This window comes from Trachymyrmex cornetzi, unplaced genomic scaffold (assembly GCF_001594075.2).
Source record: "Trachymyrmex cornetzi isolate Tcor2-1 unplaced genomic scaffold, Tcor1.1 scaffold412, whole genome shotgun sequence".
In the NCBI taxonomy this organism is placed as follows: domain Eukaryota; kingdom Metazoa; phylum Arthropoda; class Insecta; order Hymenoptera; family Formicidae; genus Trachymyrmex; species Trachymyrmex cornetzi.
Window position 1 is genome coordinate 797,768 of NW_017298876.1, and position 19,131 is coordinate 816,898.

Genomic DNA, 19,131 nt, shown 5'->3' on the forward strand with positions numbered 1-19,131 from the left:
ATATATATATATATATGTATACGCATATATATTTTTTAATTAATAATTTTAATTAAAATGTTATAATACAAGTAAGGATTGTTTAAAATTATGCATTAATGCGTTTCAACTTAAGTATTTAATCTAAAAGATCATCGTTAATTTATTCAACATTCATACATATTTTATCTCAAATTATTACGAAAAGTTATTTTTTCCATTTTTTACCAGTTATTAATTTAAAATAAATCAATCTATAAAATAATATATAATAATCTGAAATAATCCTAAACAATCTAATTTTCAAAAAAACTTATTCTCTGCTTCTACTAATAATTTCTTTAAGATTAAAACTATTGTATATGAGACACGCTAATCTCTTACAACGTATGATGGAAAATAAAAAAATATTTGCTAAAGAAAGAGAGAGTTTTGTAAGAATGTGATGCATCTTCTTCACTCGCTCGCCGCTTCATTTGATACAAATGAAAGAATTCCTTTCCGCGAGAAGACACGGCTGACGTAGAATGAAACTTTCACGAGGCTCTATAAAAGCACGAGGAATCCTCGAGACGTCGGCCAGGAATGCTCGTGGATCTGGCAGCGCTGATGGATATGGCTCTTAAGTCCGATAAAATCGGATGCAATGACGTCCACGCTTGTTCCTCTTTTCTTTTTAGCTTCCACCCGTTTTTCCGTCTTTCGTTAACTTTCAGCAGCCTTCCTCCCACTCAATCTTGCAAGCCCCTCGCTCGCAAGTCCAGGCATCGAAGAAAATTGGCGGAGCGCCTTGGCGCTCGTAAAGTTTAAGCTATCACGAGAAAATGAGAACTCGCGTGATCGCGCTTTGATCACGCAAGAAACCGCGGTGCTGATCGAATGCGGCGTGAAAGCATCCATCAGTGACTCGTGAGATATGGCGAAGTATCGATTTGATGCCGTGCGCGAGATTGCATTCGCAACGATGGCCGCCACGTTACGTTGAAGCGTAAACTATCTTTTCGGCAAAATTGACAAATTGAGTCTTAAATAGACAATTAATCTTAAATAGATACACGTTCTCTTTATAGCTTAATATATACGTATAGTTGTTCTATTCCCGGATTAACCGTTAATGAGATATTCCAGCAATATAAGGAGATTAGTATTTAATATTCGAGATTGCGATAATTTATCGTAGGGGAGAGTGGACATGAAAGAGCCATTTTTTTTCAAAATATAAAAAAAAAACTTAATCTGGTATTAAACAAATATAATCGCTTTCTTAAGTGTACTCATTTATCTATAAGATCCATTTAACAGAAAAATAATATTTAGTCATTAACATAGATTTAATCACCATTTTTCATAAACAAGAAATTCAGCTCTTTCAAAACAACATGGTTTTGAAAAAGCCATTACCTATCTTGAAAGAGCCAAGAGTACAAAATAATTATATGTAAGCTTTAATACAAATAAAATCAGAATGTGTCATCCTTCAACAAATATTATTTTTTTAGAAAATTAATAAATGTGTGAATAATGTTTAATTTTTTGTGATATTCAATTAGTTGAAATACAAAATAGCTCTTTCAAAACATATCTCTTTCATGTACTCACTCTCTCCTACTCATCACACCTTCTGAAGCCCCACCATCGGTTAAGTTTTTACATTAATAATTTCATTTTCAACGTTCACTTGTATTTCATTTTTGCTTCTCTTTCATGAAGAACAAAAGTTTATTAAATATTGAAAAACCTGAAAGTCTAATGAACACCAAGTTTGAATTGTTTAAGGGAATTCTAAAGTCATCTCTTTTACCGGTTGAGCGCAATAATGATATTGCATATATACTGGGTGTTCCATTTTAATATCCCACTCCAAATAACTTTTTCATTTTTGATCTTAGAAATAAATGTTTCAGACAAAAATTGTATGGCTTTGAGGGGGATATAAGATGGTGTCATTACTTTGAATAGTTGCTTGAACGTCACGTGAAGGTTACCTTCAATTTCTTAAATGGAGAATCCACTTTTTATTGCACATTCTTGTAGATCATCTCGAGAGCTTTCCGAAACACTATAATTAAGTTCATTTCAAGTATGCCACTGGAAAATAAATGAGTATCCACTGATTTTCAGATTTGAAAAGAACATTTCCTTGATATAAAAGTTCTGCAATCTGTAGTGACGAAATTGGAGACTATAGATTACAGACTACAGACTTCATTTTAGCATCCCCTTAAATGATTATCGATACTCGTCGGATATTATAACAAATTATAATACGCGAAATATTATTCAACATTCTATAATTATATTTAATTATTAATGTAACTTGAAGAGTTGGTTAAATTTTAATGCGACATTTGCAGAATTATGTTAATACAGCGTATGCCTCGTACACACACACACACACACACACACAACGTATGCTTCGTATAAAATTTTACCTCGAAAGAAGCAGCGCTCGCAGTTTTTGCGCGCAGACGACAGTAGCACGAAAGCCCCGTATTTTACAATGCTGGCGGTCACGTAAATTGCCATATAATTATGCGCTGTGCGCGGATCTCCTGGTTCAGGAAATATAATTACGGCAGAATGAGTCACGTGGAAATTCCTGTGACATACGTGCATAATTACCGGGTCTATAAGTCGTCTGAGAAGGACGACTTCGTGGTGGATTTACCAAGTTCCGGCATTAAGTCGAGATAATGGCTTCCCCGTACGTCGGATTGTAAAAATAAAATGTGAGAATATCTCTTTCCGTGAATATAATACAGTTGCGTATCTCTAAAATTGCGTTTCCGGAAGGGAGCAAAGAATCACGAGGGGTCACACAAATCAACCGTGAAGGTTTAAATAATTTGGATTATTACACCAGAAATTCTTGATGAGTTTTCCCTCCGGACAAGCAAATTTTTCTCTTCTGTGTTAAAGCAAATTGTTCTTACAACGCTGATCGAACATTAAGCTTTATTGTTACCCAAGCTACAGTCCTTGAAAAATTATAGGTACATTATTTGTAGAAATATATTTTGTACTATAATATATTAATATAATTTAAATAATATAAATACACATAAGCAGTAATAATAATAATAATATAATATTAACAATATTAATATTAATTATATTAATATTGTTAATAATAGTAATTACTAAGATTAAAAAATAAAAGAAAGATTTTGCATAAGAATTTGTTTTTTTATTTCACTCTGTATTTTTATAGAGTAATTTTCGTAAAATAATACGAAACAAAAGAAAATTATAGACAGATAAAACCAAAAACAAATTATAATGTACAATCTTTTCTTTTATTTTTCCATAAATGAATTTATTTCTTCACACGCATAACACTACTGAATAGTTACGCTTGCAGTTTGAGATTAAAATGGTTCAAATATCATATTATTGAAATTTCTGCCGATAAGTCGCAACGTCGAATGCATATCTTATTTTATTCAGACATTCCCGATGGGAGTTCCCGCGAACTTTAGTCGCGGTCGACAATTTCAAAAAATTGTTGTCCCAGCATACATTTTTACGAGACTGAAATTGTGATATTATTCTTCAACGTTATAGTATAATGAACGCGTGATATTATTCTTCAACGTTATAGTATAATGAACGCGTTACTTCATGAATATTATTGGCAGTTTTGTGTATCTGCCAATTTTTTGTCAAACTTGTCTACGCAAAATTTTCAATTGATCTGTAGCACAGGGTATGTTTTATTGATCAATGTGTGTTCTTATATGTTCTTATATGTCGCGATAAACTCTTATGATATTACATGTCATATTGAATTTTTATGTTTCGGTGATCGAATTGTAAAGGAAAAGTTATTAATATTCAATTGACTTTCTAATTTTCTCCTAAAATTTTAGAATTTTACTAAAATTATATTTGTTTTATTTTTTATTTTATTAATATATCGTTTGATGAACTGTAAAAAGGCCGTATAGCAAAGCAAAATATGTTTGTTGTTTCATATCATTTTCCATTGGAAAGTTATCACTAATAGATCATAAATAAGTTTGATAAAGCAATTTATTAAATATCAACAGTATGGACGATGAATTTGAATAGAGAGAAGACGCAGTCTAACAGTTTAGCTAATTAATTAATGCACGTGTTATTAGCCGTAAGTGCTTTGTTGCCAAACAGACGCAGTAGTTGTTAAATGCATAGGTATGAACTTCTGACAGAGTTACTGAGCAGGAAGATATCCTCTGATTCTCATTATACGTTTATCTAATATTGCTCTAGTGACAAACAAGTGTAATACCTTGTTTCTTGTTAACTGATTTTACATAATTGTCATTAGATTAAGCTTTAAGTATTATATTGGATATATTGAATATTATATTGGATTATGTATCATGATCTGTATAAAATTTTAAACTTTACAGATAAATATATCTGTATAATTAAACAAGGGAAATTTTTATTGTCTATAATCGATGGAATACACAATTATCGATATAATATTAAATTATTATTATATCGCAAATTAATTATATTAAATACGTTAAATGTACTATTAATAAGTGTAACCTACTAATAGGTCTTAAATCAGGCTTTTAGAAGCTCTTATACTTTAACTTTGCAGAACATAATCACAACACTAACTAAAATCCGAATTCACCTAAATAATTATCTCAATTTCTCGAGTTTCGTGCAATTTTCTTTTGCGACAATTTGGATTTCTAAGGTAGTTTCCAGAGGAGTATCCTGAATCGCAAATTAGCCATTCTAAAATGTTCGTAGACTTTATAAGCTATTGATTTTATAATAGCTATAACACGCACTTTAATACTTGCACAAGTTTAACTATTGTCTTAGAGAGTGTGCAATATCAGCAAAGTTTAAAGATACTCTATACAGATACTTTGGATGTAGATAATTACTATTATTTCGTGAAGTAGAAGGAAAGACAACGCTTCTGTATATTCGTTCTTTTACGATTAAACCACAAGAGAAGTTTGGCCGAATGGCAAGGATTAAATAAATAAAATGAGATTCTGTTCGAAAAATTAAAGATAAGTTATAAAATATCTTAGTAATGGATTTTGTTCTACAATTTGCGCGTATCTTATTTTTAAAACTCTGCAAAACAATTTCTAAATAATTTAATTTTCTGTTTGAATTATTGATTTTATATTATTGTTATATTTTGTATTGATTTATATAATAAATCTGTTATTTAATGTCACACTTCGAGATACACTTATTGTTAATGACATACTTAACCCAATTCGATTGCTTATAATTTTTATAAAAACAAACATATTGTAAACAATTTTTATGTAAAACGCCAGTCATTAAAGAATAGGGCAGTACTAAGCATGTATGCTTCTTTATTAATAAAAAAGTTATAGGCAATGGAAAAAATATTGAAAAAGTATTGGAGAAAAAAAGCCGAGTATATATCATATCTAAAGGATGTTTAAGAGTTACAAGACATTTTTAATTAACACTAATATAGGACTACTGAAAACCTCTAATATAACACTAATATAGGACTACTGAAAACCTCTAATAGTGCTATCTCCTGATGTAATATATCGTGCTATCTCCTGATGTAAAAAATCTTATTTTATCCACAAATAAAATTTGTTTTGAACAAGTACTTGTCAATTATTATATCAATATTTTCTACGATTATGAATATAGCTAGTGATTATTCACTATTGTAATAGTAGACTTTTTGATTATATGTGTCAATAACGTCAAAATTGTCTGAACTTGCTCATGATAACTATTATAGATTTTAGTTCAGCAATTATGTCACCAATGTAATTTTAAAGGATTGTTACTGTAGGATTATTTTTTAGTTTTTAACAACGTTTCAAAAAAGTTCACTTACCACATCGATGAGTTGCGAGAGCTTAAGCTTGATGCATACGCGCAGCACGTCCGAGGTGTTCACCACGGGGCGCACGAGTTTGTTGTAGTTGGACAGTAGATCGTCATAGAGGCGTTTCGCGTCCGGATTCCCGGCAACGGCTCCGTGAACGACCAGCGCCGAAAGAAACCATATGCGCAACGTTTCCCCGATTATGGGGGGCATCATGATTCCCCGATTTCTCCACTGTGAACGACCCGCTCGGTCCCTTTGTATCCTCTTTCGGCCGCGTAAACCACGTATCTAATAATAAGTGAAAAGATGTAGATCAGCTACTATTTTTCTTGACATTCGCGTGAAAGAGCACCGCTTGGGAATTCCTTAATCAATGCAATATTTTGATTATTTATTGTTAGAATACATTACAATGCAATTTAATTATAAGATACACAATTCTATCATTGATTTTTACTCTTGGAAGTTAATCAATATTCTTAATAAAATTCTTTAATCTGTATTTTTCACAGCTAGTCTAATTAATTCTCGGGTTAAATTTCTCTACAATTAATTTCAAGTGAATATTATTAGTTAGGAAAATTTTCACTTGAAATTTAATTAAGAAGTTATGAGAAAAGATGGCTTCTCGTCAAGTTTCTTTAACTATTTTAAGAAAAAAAATCTACAAAACTGTCCCCCAAAATGGGTAAGCGTGAGAGAATACATAAATCCTGATATGCCATGTACACACAAGCGAAACTCTAAGTTAAGTCGCTACGTTACACCTTGCCAGACTATACTTCGTTACGTGCAATTCCCGGTGTATAGCATACTCTGCACTGAGAACGATACAACTTGGTCCGCGGACGGATTTATGGGTACAAGTAACGAGTTCAACCCTCTTCTCTTCCCGCCTCTCTCTTCCCGAATGCCACGCAAAAAATTTCGTTGCTTTGAATATAAAAATAATGTCGCTTAATGTAAAGTGTACATTTTCGCTGAAAATTTAATCTTTAAAAATTCTTTTGATTTCTTTTTCTTTTATTCTTTTCTAAAAGTAAAATGTTTAAGATTACGAAAGATTTATCCATTCCGCGATGAATATTACAATGAAGCTTGCTGATCATAGGTCTGTTTTTTGTGGTTAAACTAGTGTACACTTTTGGAACTTAAAGTGAGATAGATATACGTTTGATATTTGTTTAAAGCGAGAAAGAGAGTTCTACACGGAGAAAATTTTATATTAAGTTTTAATATAATTTTTTTTAAATTACACTTTACTATGTCTTGTATTTTCGATGGACTCTCACAACATGATTCCGACTTAACTTTTACGAATACAAATTTTTATCACATAAATAAAAAGTAATTATTTTGTTAAGCCATATTCTAACATGAAAACAGTTATTTTTACTATGATACGCAAACAAAATTTGCTAGGTATATTTGATTTTGTAATAAAAAATTTGTACTATGAAAAAGTGTAAAAATTACGTTATATTATTGTTTTTAAAAAAATAACTATGGCATTTAAACTTATAATTTACATGAAGACCACAACTACTACATTATAGTAATTTTAAATATAAAATTTTCTCCATGTAGAACAATCTAATGCAGGAACAGAAAACAGACCAAATACGAATGCGATGGTAATTGCAACCTTACGTAACTATGACGATACGAGTCGGAAGCACGACAGCGAACAATCCTATGATCGTGAACCGCGATGCGTAACGATGTTAAAGTGTTCATGTAGAATCGAACCGATTAACGGTAAGCCGACACTTGGCGTAGTGCGGGCGTTGATTTTCGACGCGTATTAGAGCGCTAATTCGCGGCCGCAAATCGCGCCGTCATGGATCATGAATTGATCGCACGCTTCGGAAATCGTGAAGTACTTCACATTTCGCTCGTCGACCGGAATTTAACGGAGTCCAAACGAATAGAATGGCGAACCACGTTATTACGCGACGATTTTGCGAATGCGATGATTAAGCGAGTTAACTGACCAATTTTAAACTCGGATGAAGCGGATTGTTCTCTTTTCTTTATTACAAAAACGAGAATGTTACATGACACAATTGCGACAATTACAGCAAGCCCGGCGGCACTTGTTTTTTGACACAATTTTTAACGTTTTATCATCAGAGAAGTGATATAATAAAAAGTTAAACTTACACCTTACCTTCAATCTGGAATGAAATTTGGTTTACAAGAAATAAATAATAAATAATTTATTAGATTTTTTATATTAATTAGATTTTTTATATTTTACGAGTTTGAACGCGTAATTTGCAATGATTAAACTATAATGTTATTAATGTAAATAAACGGTTTGTTTATAATATGTAACTTTATGTTACAACAAAATGGAATTCGAGTGTAATTATTCTGTAATTATATATTATGGATGCTGTCTGTGGGGACATCTCTGTGATTATAAATTTGTAATGAAAAAAACTAAAGAAAGAAATTTGGACTACTTCTTACTCTTCACATCTCTGTATACCCTCAAAACTTTAATATATCCTAAGATAAAAAAGAGCATGAGTTTATATGCGCATTTACCTAATACCGTTTTATGCAACAAAGTTGCTAAACGAGATAATAGAACCACCAGTGAAACAATATTTTAAAAGCTTCCGTACTTTCTGCGAAATTTTTCTATTTACAGAGGAGACAACTGGCGCCGAGATGTCAACCCTGTGTAACTAATATAGCAGTTGTTTAACCCAAATATTGTTTGTCTAAACTTTTTTGATTCACTTTTAATGAAATTATTTGAAAATTTATATAAACTTTATTTAGTTCAAACATGATAGACAAATAATTTGCAAACAAATAAGGTTGTCTGTCGTGTACCTATTTGTTTGCAAATAAATTTGCAAATAACAGTGGATTCTTACTAACGCGATTATTCGAGCCAAGTATTAAATTATTTATCATTGCTGCAAATCGAACTTTTTATTTGAAACATTTATGATCGGATTATTTTCGTCATTCTGAAATTCTCGCTGCTGTTTGACTCGAGCAAGCAATTCCTTTCCTGTCAGGTAAGCAACTTCAAGACCGTAACTCATGTCCATGTCGACGCAGTCGTCGTGGCCGATACGCGGGTATTAACGACGGGAATTTACGTGAGTACATACGCCCAGCGACGAGGAAGGATCGATCAACGCCCTGGTCCCGCCTCGTCTACCACCGCGCGAATGTCTAATTGCTGTTGCGCCGCTAACTGGGTCAACGGTATATTATTTCGGATTAGCGAGCCGAGGAGAGCCAACCTCACGACATTGTCATCAGCCGAGAACCCGTCTAGACAAAACTGGAATACACTAAGGATTTCTATTCGATATTAAAACTGTCAACGTTGAATCTAATAACATTAAGTTTGAAAACGGTGTACCGAAATATTTATCTTGATCTTTGTAGCAATAATTATTTTTTCATTATTCCAATTCCTAAATTTCCTGTTTCTAATACATTATTCACGCAATTTTAGAATGTGCAATAAAATAACTGTAGAAAACAAATGTTACAATAATCGAATAATGTTTTATAATAGAATTCAAAAACTATTCTAATAGTGACTTTGATTGGACGTACTAGTGCATATTAATCTGTAGAAGATCGGAGGCCTTTTTAGGGACTCGACAGTGGCGCCATCTTTTTTGCCACTCAACCCCATGACATTGATAAAAAAAGTTCTAGCCTTTAAAATAAAAAAGTCGATTAAAAACATGCCGGTCCTTAGAAGATTAAAGCCGTACACTGTTTAATTTTTGTGTAAAAGTAAAATATATATAATATTAAGTACAGTATATCTTTTAAGACCATGATGTGAATACACAATTATAAATCATCAGAACTAACTACTAGATGTGGTATATAAATTTGCACTAAATTATTTAAGCACTAAAGATTTTGACTATTTAGGACCTTTATTTTTGATTTGTTGTCTAAAATATAAATATTCACATTGTACAGTCTTAATAAATCGTTTATTATTGTAAATATTTCGAATTATAAAATATTGATTTTACTCAATAGCGTAGTAATAAGTATTAAGGATTTTATGATTTAATCCGTTTTTTCAGGAGATATGGTAGCTATTTATATTTACATTTAATTTGTATTTTTACGTCTATTTGTATACAATGGTTTTAATATGCACCACTGTATACTGAGTGCATTTAATTAAATTTACTAAAAGTGAGACAACTATCAATTCGAGTTGAATATCGTCACTATTATACAAAAAAAAACATTTTATTACTTTATTATTTTACAATTACAGATCTATAAGTTGGAAAAGCGTATAATTCACGGTATTGAACAATTCGATGTCGTACAATCCACAAATAGATTTTAAACAGCTCCACGATTCAACACAATTCACTCGTTGCATACCTCTCTTGCGTTTCCTCTTTATTTTTCTATCGAGAAAGTAAATTACTTTGTAGCACCCTTTGTGATCGCTCGAGCGCCTCCGAGTAAGGATCGCTTTTAGCGCGCGAACGAATTCGATGGAAATCGAGACAATGAACTCAGTTGGTATTCGATATCGGCTGTAAGATTAATGATCGAAGCAGGTAGTAATTTTTCTTATGTCTATATTTGCATTTATGGTGTAAGGTAATATTCAAAATCGAAATTAAGACATCAAGAGATTGTTTAGTTTTTAGCATATAATTTATGCATATAATTTCGGTACGTGATAGGAGAAGGGCACATTATGACAGGGGCATTATATGACAGCTGCTTTTTTTCAAAACGCAGCGAGCGCAGCTGAACATTAATCTACACAAAAGAAAAGAATCACGGAAAAAGTAACTTTGATGAAGTTTCAGAAGCCTATGAGAAAAATCAATAGTGACGGGAGGGATATAAAGAAATCTAATCAGACTGAAAATTTGTTTTTCAGTTTATAATTTTATTTCTCAAGGTGAGATTTTTTTTTTGATGGCACAAGTATATATGGCCTGTTGTAAGATTATGTTTAGTAAAAAAAAAACAGAAAGAAAAAGGGCTACCTAAGAATAATCGTTAAAAATTAAAAATTGAAAACGTTAATAAATAAACAAGTTATTTAGTTAAAATATATAAAACTTTAATTTGTCGGCAATAAACAACAAAACAAAAACAAACGTTTCGATCCCTATTGGATCATTATCAATGTTAAAATAACAATGAAATTATTACAAATAGAACATATATAAAAATTAAAATTTGCTCTCAATTGTAGTATTAAAGTTATCAAATCTCGCTCAGCATGTAGTAATTGTAATAAGAATGATGTTATCGGAAACAATGTGTATTCCTCTGGTTATGTATATAGAGCAGGGAATGGAAGTAACACACACACACACACTCGTTACTTGTAACGAAGTTACAGTTACAAGTTACTTTTCTGGTAACTTTACTGATAACTGCGTTACTTTTTTTCTTTGATAGCTGTAACGATAACGAAATTACATTTTTTGATAACGGTAACGAATTTTACAGTTACTTTTATCGTTACTTTGCACATGATTGGACACGATATGACACAAGCCACTTACACTGTAAAAAAATTTCTTTACACATATAATAGATGTAAAATAGATTACATGATTAGTCCTATATATATAAAAAATTATGTAATTTTGCAGAAATTATGTAAGTCTACAAAAATTATGTAAATTTTTTTATGAAAATATATCTTATTTTATATTAAAAATTATTTGCTCTGGGGGGTTTTAAAGTTTTTTGTTATTAAAAATTATGTAAATGGCAAGATATTTTGAATATTTTCTGTAATCATACAAATTTTAGTAATATTACGTCAATAATTTTGTCAATAAAGCTAATAATTGTGCCTTTTTTTATTGCAGAGAGGATGATTTGAATGGAAATTAAGGAACATTCCTGAAAACGTCTTTTCATGATAAATGTCAAATATAATTTTCATGATAAATGTCAAATATAATTTTATGATCATCTATGATAAGCATTGTGTCAAGAAAACTCAATCTGCTATTATGTTTAATGTTTCATTTAATACTATGATCATATTAATGCAAGCCTCGTATCACTGTTCACGTGAAGTTAAGTGACAAAAGTACCCTTGGGGCAGTATATAACAGTAATTCTTGAGGTACATTGTGACATACTTATTTTTGTTTATCTCATCTTCACTCTGTCATCATTGTTTCTTTATTTATTATTAGTTAAGCATGGTTTGACACAGAGAAAGAAGACACACATAGAAGAAGCTTTTAATATGTTTAAGTTAAAAAAGTTCTATTTCTACGGGTAAAAAGAATATCTTTTTTTGACGTTTTATTTTTATATTTAAATGTTTTAATATATTTTTAATATTTGTCATATGTTTATTATTTTAATATATTTTATTAAGGTTGAGTCAGAAAGCTTATAATCTAAGTGATTAATACAAACTCATTATATTAATTTTTTATACACTTTTTATGTACCTACTTATGCTGTGCTTATAGGATGTCTTATATATAGTGAAAATTTTATTTTTAATATTAAAACAACTTAAAAATTTAATTTTTGGTTCTACATTGTACCTATAAGTTTTAAAGATACAATAATAAACCTTCAAACGTATTAAAATGGTTTTCTTTTGACCTTGTAACACTCAATCTTGGGCCAGTCACATACACATACCCAGATCTGTCACATAGTGCCCCATATATGGGGCACTAGCTATTCCTCAATCGCTTACAAAGATTAAAATTTGAAAAAAATTATCAATTGTTCTTTGTTGAAAGGGGAATTTTTTTATCTCATAAAAATTGAAATATTCTTTTACAAAGAGGAGCGAAAAAAAGAAATCTGTCACAATGTGCTCCACCTTCCCCTACATACAAACATTCCTATTAAACTTTTCATTTCAAATATTTATAATAGAACGCATCAAATTATGTCTCGTTGTAATGGTTATTGATTTTTCACATATGTAGACATATTGTTTTTTTTTTGTTAATATGAGATAATTATGATATATCGTCAGGTGCAGCGATGTATGTATATTTCGTGCGATATATGTTGCGGATTAAAAAGTTATCATGTGAAAATGGGACGTTGTTTTCAGCGACGTCTATCTCCGAAACTGTTTCAGCATCGACAGAGAGGGTGAAATGCGGTTCGCAGAAAATAGAATTGAAAACATTTGATCGGCCACATCGAGCCAACGATTGCAAAACCACGTGAAGTTTCTATTCTTGACAATCCATTAGCTCTCGACTGAAAAGGATTCCACGGTATCGTACACCGTAGCATTCGATTCGGAACGCATAATTGAAAAGACCTAGCCTGTACTTTGTTGACGATGAAAATTTAAACGAAAATCTGTCGATCGACAGTCGAGTCAAAGCCCATCAAAGCTCATGGGACTTTTTTATAATCTATTATTCCGATTATTAAATATGAAGTGTATTTCGAAGTATCCGCAAGTTAAAATAACAAATGACGTTTAAATAATTTTAAGAATTTTGTAACAACATGAACGTATTGACATATATTTTTTAATTTCATATTATGTATAATTGAAGAATCAGTTATTATTAATTAATTTTTCCCTACCTCTCCTCTTTCCTTTTTTTCCTTGTTTTATAAGAAGGAAATTACTTTTAATTTAGGAAATTACTTTACGGCAATTATGAAGTAATATTATATTGAATAAAAATATAATAAAAAACATAAGTTAAATGTCGTAGGCTAAATTGTATATCTCCGCGATGTGAGGTAATAGCACACAATTGGAAGGATTTCGATTTGAGGGATATTGAAGTCCTTCGTGAATGATATTCAGGATCAGAGCGTTTATTAAACTTCGATCGATATAAAAATCGTGGCGCAATTCCAATTCGAATGCCGAACGAAAGTTCCGCATGCGGACACAATGGAGAGGATTCCTCACGACGGAGGATATTGAATCCATCATGCAGAAGGTGCGAGGGAGCGAGAAATAATAAAAAGAACGCCACGCGATATCGCGTGTCCGAGCAACGAAATGTTTCGATAATCGTCGAATCTCAATGAAATAATTTCACGCGCCGCCGCGAAAATAGCGGAGATCGCGAATCGCTTGCATCTTTCCGCTATTACGCTCCACAACTCATGTTTTCCGCGATTAAAGTTTATGAGAATTTAGATTAGCGTAGCAGCTGTCGAGAGAGCGCGAATCATTCCCACAACTTCCCTGTAATTACTTGCGATTACATCTTACGCATGTTTGAATCTGTACGATAAGTCTCAGAAAGATATTCAGCAAAATACAAAAATTATCCGTATTAATTTTCTTATCTCTTATTTTTTCTCGACTAAAATTTTTTATATGTATAATATAAATTTAATTCCCTTTCTTGAAAAATATTGATCGGACAGTTGCATTTTCTATGCTTTTGTATTGTTTTAATATCACTTTAAATTTTTGTTAGAAATTATAGATATATTAATACTAGTTTCAAATCAATACCTCAAAAGATATATTTTACGATTATAGCTATAAACAGTTATAGATTTATATACTGCCGTGGGAAATACGAATAATTTCAGAAATATTATTGTATATTTTACAGAAAATGATATATTATATTATACAAGAATCGAACGTGCAAAATTATTTGAAAATTTTTATTTTTCATTATTACGCTTCACGTAAATATATATGAATTTAATATTTTGTAAAGAATTAAATAAAGAGAGAATTGTTATTAATGTATTTAAATTTTACTATAAAGTTCTCTGAATTATCGTATTTGTACGCATCTTCATAATAAACGTGATTTTGAATCTCACCAAATATTTATATTTTAAATGATTTTTATATTTTTCGCGTACTCTAGTCTAAAAAGAAAAATACAAATAGCATCCGAAACTTTTAAGAATTTTGTTCTATCTATTTTCAGTTGCTTAAGTGCAAACGCAAAATATTTCGCGATACTTCCTCAAGAGAAATGCAGCACCCCTACCGGGAATCACGTAGCGTTGGGGCGCCCGACAAACCCGATGATTTTGGTCGAGAACAGGAAATTCCGGGTACCGTTGTTCCTAAGCGGTGCCTGCCGAGGGTGATGATAATGATGACAAAGGGGTGAACGGGAATGACACTGACCTAACTTCGCGCGCACTCCAAGCCACGCCGGTCTTTCGCAGCAGCTCTCGGAATCGCTGCACACTCGCACGCACTGCACCCACGACTGAAGGTGGTCGTCGCGGGGTCCGTGGTCGAGGGGATGCGTCGCGATCTCGATCGTTTGGAGGCGCCACCGGGTGCGCACCACCGGGCGCAGTGTGAACCCGTGGAAGAGACGGGCATTTGGGAGGGTGGGTCTGACGACGGTGGGGTGGATTCACGACAGAGGAATCTAGACCGAACTTGCGCGAACGTTTGAGGAGACGAGCGCGACACAGTAACCGCGAAGACATCAGCTAGAAAAAGCGCTCCGCCTACGCGGAGGGAGGTAGGAAAAGGTCTCTCTGTCAAAAAGGTTGAATAGACTTCGATCTCGTGAGATGACAAAAAATCAATCGCCGCAATGCACGATTTTCTTTACGTCGGAAAAATCTGTTTCAGAAGATGTCATACGATCTCCTGAATCAATAATCATTATTCTGAAAATAAATTCACATCAATATAATAGTTTAAAGATTGTAAAATGAGATTCATATAATGTATAATATATTAATTAAAAAAAGAAGTTTACAAGTTTCATAGAGAAAGATACAAAATTACTCGGTTGCTCTCATTTCAAAAGAAAATTAATAAAAACCTTCTACATTGTTTTTTTCTGAATTATATCTTTTTAATCTTTCATCCATGAAACAAACGGATTTAAGTTTCATTGTTCCCATTTGACAAAAGCTGATTTTTGTGAGAAGTTATGTTTTATATGGATCGTACAATTCAGCGCTCGTATCGTTAACAAGATCAAGTAATTGTCTCGTAACGTTAATTGCTTGATTTTTCGAGATTACAATCAAACCTTTGTGAATGATAAATCCTACCATAAACAAAATGCAAAACGATTAATCGTATTATTGCTGCTTGGATTATCTTGCTGAAAAATTGGCCAATTTACAGCAATGTCATCCAGCAAATACCTAAAACAAAAAGAACGCTTGGGGTTTTACATGGAGACCATAAATTTTCGTAATCTATCTCCAGTGAGAAAGCACTTTCTTTCAACATACCAATATTCTTCACAATCTATGATGCAGGAGATATTTCACACAAATACCTGGGTAAAAACATCTTCTGGAAGTTACATAATGGTTGCTTGAAAACCTGTGGCTAATGAAAATGACGTAGAATAAAATTATAATTGGAAAATATGCAATATAATTTTCAGGAATTTTATACATAGAAAATATCTCAAAATATATATTAGCAAAATTTTAATAAAATATATTAACTCTTTGTGTAAGAATTTAGCCTTTGAACTTTCGCTAAAATTGATATATCATATTGGTTTAACCAACGTCTAAATTCGCTGGACTATAAAATTGTTTTCATACTCCTTATGAAATGTGCATGTACCTTCTCTTAAACAAACGGCTACTATATAATGATATTGAAGAGATACGCGGCTAGGAGATACAGATAGTACGGGCCAGCCTCGCATGAATTTAATTTAGCGCCGCTCATGAACCTTGCTCGCCATTTTATAGCATAGACTAAGCTAACTCCATGAAAAGCACCAGGGGCAGAGCAACGGGTGTTCCTTAGTTGGAACAATGGATCGGTGGGATTGTATGGCGATACATTAACCGGCATACCAACGATCCCTTTAAACCTCCGGTACGAAATATCCGGCTTCCGGCAGCGCGTCGACATATTGATGAATTAAGATTGTAATAATAGAGGAAGTGGGGAGGAGAGAGAGAGAGAGAGAGAGAGAGAGAAAAGAGGGAAAGATTTGTTTGATCTTTGCAAATCGAAGACGAACGAGACTGAGTAAAACAGGCGTAGTAGAGTGAATCGTTTCGATTCGGAGTAGCTCATTTATCACCGTACTTTGAACGCCAATCTCCCTCTCAGAGAAGAGGAAAAAAGTGAAGAACGATGGGTGAGGAGTGAAGAAAGGACTGAGAAAGTTCGGAGGGTTGTTTGTCAAGAATTAAACTTCCTTCTTAATTCATCCGACGGATCGTTATGGCTATGGGTACTTCAAACATGCCCCAGAAACAGCCGGATCAATCTGTGCTACCTCGTCCGCAACGTAGATTGAGATTCCTCTTCTTAGTTCTCTTATCAACTTTTATAGGCTTTTTAAGAGTTTTCATGGCAACGAAATATTCTCCAAGATTGAAAATATTTTCGGAAAGAACGTTAACTTTTGTCTGAAGCGTAAGACAAATAATTTTCTTTAAATAAGAAATAAGTGAACGATAAGAAAGAGAAAAATATTCTAATTACGAAATAGATTCTGTAATGTCATATTCTAAGATTTAATTGTCATCGCAAAATTTAATTATGCGCATTGTCGGAGTAACGGGCTGCTTCATCCTAAAGGTTTTCTTTCATATCCATTCACAAGATGTAAACTTAATTCCGTTGCGAAAAGCCTCAACTACAAAGGTATCCGTATCACCTACTCTTTTTACCAGGCCGATGTATTTTTCTCTTGCCCATTGTGCCACGTTACACATCGTGTGTCGAGCGATCGGATAAACGCAAGGAGATGGAGGTGAGTTGATGTGGGAGCTCCATATTGAAGAGGACTTGGCAAGATTCCAATAATCTCCTTGGATCACCACTATCGGCGTTATCTACCTACGTACTCCTCACGATTTCGGCCTCAAACTGGGCACGTGAGATCGCCCGATCGATTTACCATTCAGTGTGTACGTGTTAGATATGTACATACTTGTACATACGTGTGTGATCGAGTCGAGCACATCGAGGTGAAAAATGTCAACCGGCGTCACCGGAATTAGAATCCGGGGAAATACAAGCCGGAAAAATACGCGATTGGGCTATCGATCTTGCGTTCGTGTCTACTTATGATACGAACACTTGCAGGCATCTCTTTTCCTCTGTTTATGTGTGTGCGAACATGACACAAAATAGAAATAAATCTATCAACAAAAGCAACCGACTACACTTTCGTAGTTGTATGTCCGAATTAAGTACATGTGACAACTGTCGCTTGAGATTGGGAAGAAAAACATGTCAAATATTTTCTAACTATTTTTCCATTTTTTATGTAGCCTAAAAGCCTGCAGCACAAAAGAAGCTTAATTAACAATCAAACAATAAACCATAATAAAAAATAAAACACAATCCTCTTTGAATATGGAAATTTTTAATCATTAGACTTGAAAGTATAATGAGTTGAAAATCATAATTTACTAATTTTCTATAGAAATGTTTAGTAACAGAAATTTCATTCATAATACAAAAGCGACATTGTAAGTATACGTGCTTTGAAGAACACAAGATGGAGTAACTATTGAATATTTTTCTAGAATCGCTCGATGACCTGGTAAAAGTTAGATATTCAAGACGATGGAATTTTAAGCTAGCTCGTTTCTGGCGCAGAAACTTGATTGGAGTCAAAGTGTCCTCGATGGAAATTACCTCCGTATTACCGTCGAGATTTTGCTTCGTATATGTAGTCAAAGCACTCAGCGGATACGCTCGCGAGCACAGAAGTTACTATTAATTTCAAGTCCGACGCAGTTCGCGATGTTTCAGCGGCAGGAGTTGACTCTCAGTTTAAATCGAGTTATCGCTATAGAATTTCCAAACTGTGATCCGGCTCCCTCCAAAGCCACAGAGATGAGGTATCTCTTTTATTACTAGCGAACTAGAAGATTAAAATCCATGATGTATAACTGTTGAGTCTGGGAAATGACAAAAAAATTGTTAATTATTTTTTATGACAATTGATTAATAATTAGTAATTTACTGAAATCGATAGACCGATTATCTCAATAATAAATTACTGAACAGAACAATAGAATTTCCATATACGCAAGTTGAATAGGTGCTCTTTCTATTACATCTCCCATTAATTATGAGATTATAAATAATTGTTGTTACAAATTTTATGGTTAAATTGTCTTGTTGTTATTGTAGTTACTGTGCAATATATGTATACGAAGATTTGGCTTTATTTTGCTTACCCAAGTAGAATCTTCCCCGAAAGTTTCGAGTTTTGTTTGACAGCTCTTTCGGGCAAATCTGTCAGAATCAACATCGGCCTTGCAAAACGCGAACTGTTTCCGCGGGAAAGTGTGCTCGATGTTGATTCAGGTGTCTGCCTTCAAACTTCGGGCAAAGAAGAAAATATCTCCGTCAATATGTG

General features: G+C 32.8%; 1 protein-coding gene across 1 annotated transcript in view; it reads right to left on the reverse strand.

Annotated features, from left to right (window-relative positions):
- Nucleotides 1-15,004, reverse strand: part of nAChRalpha4 (nicotinic acetylcholine receptor alpha4) — a 191,453-nt gene extending 176,449 nt beyond the window's left edge. Inside the window, exons 1-2 of the mRNA XM_018512497.1 lie at nucleotides 14,934-15,004; nucleotides 5,831-6,112 (exon numbers count right to left, since the gene is read on the reverse strand). Coding sequence (XP_018367999.1) covers nucleotides 5,831-6,037 — 207 coding nt within the window. The 5' untranslated portion in view covers nucleotides 6,038-6,112; nucleotides 14,934-15,004. The remainder of the gene's footprint in view (nucleotides 1-5,830; nucleotides 6,113-14,933) is intronic.
- Between the last annotated feature and the right edge of the window lie 4,127 nt (nucleotides 15,005-19,131).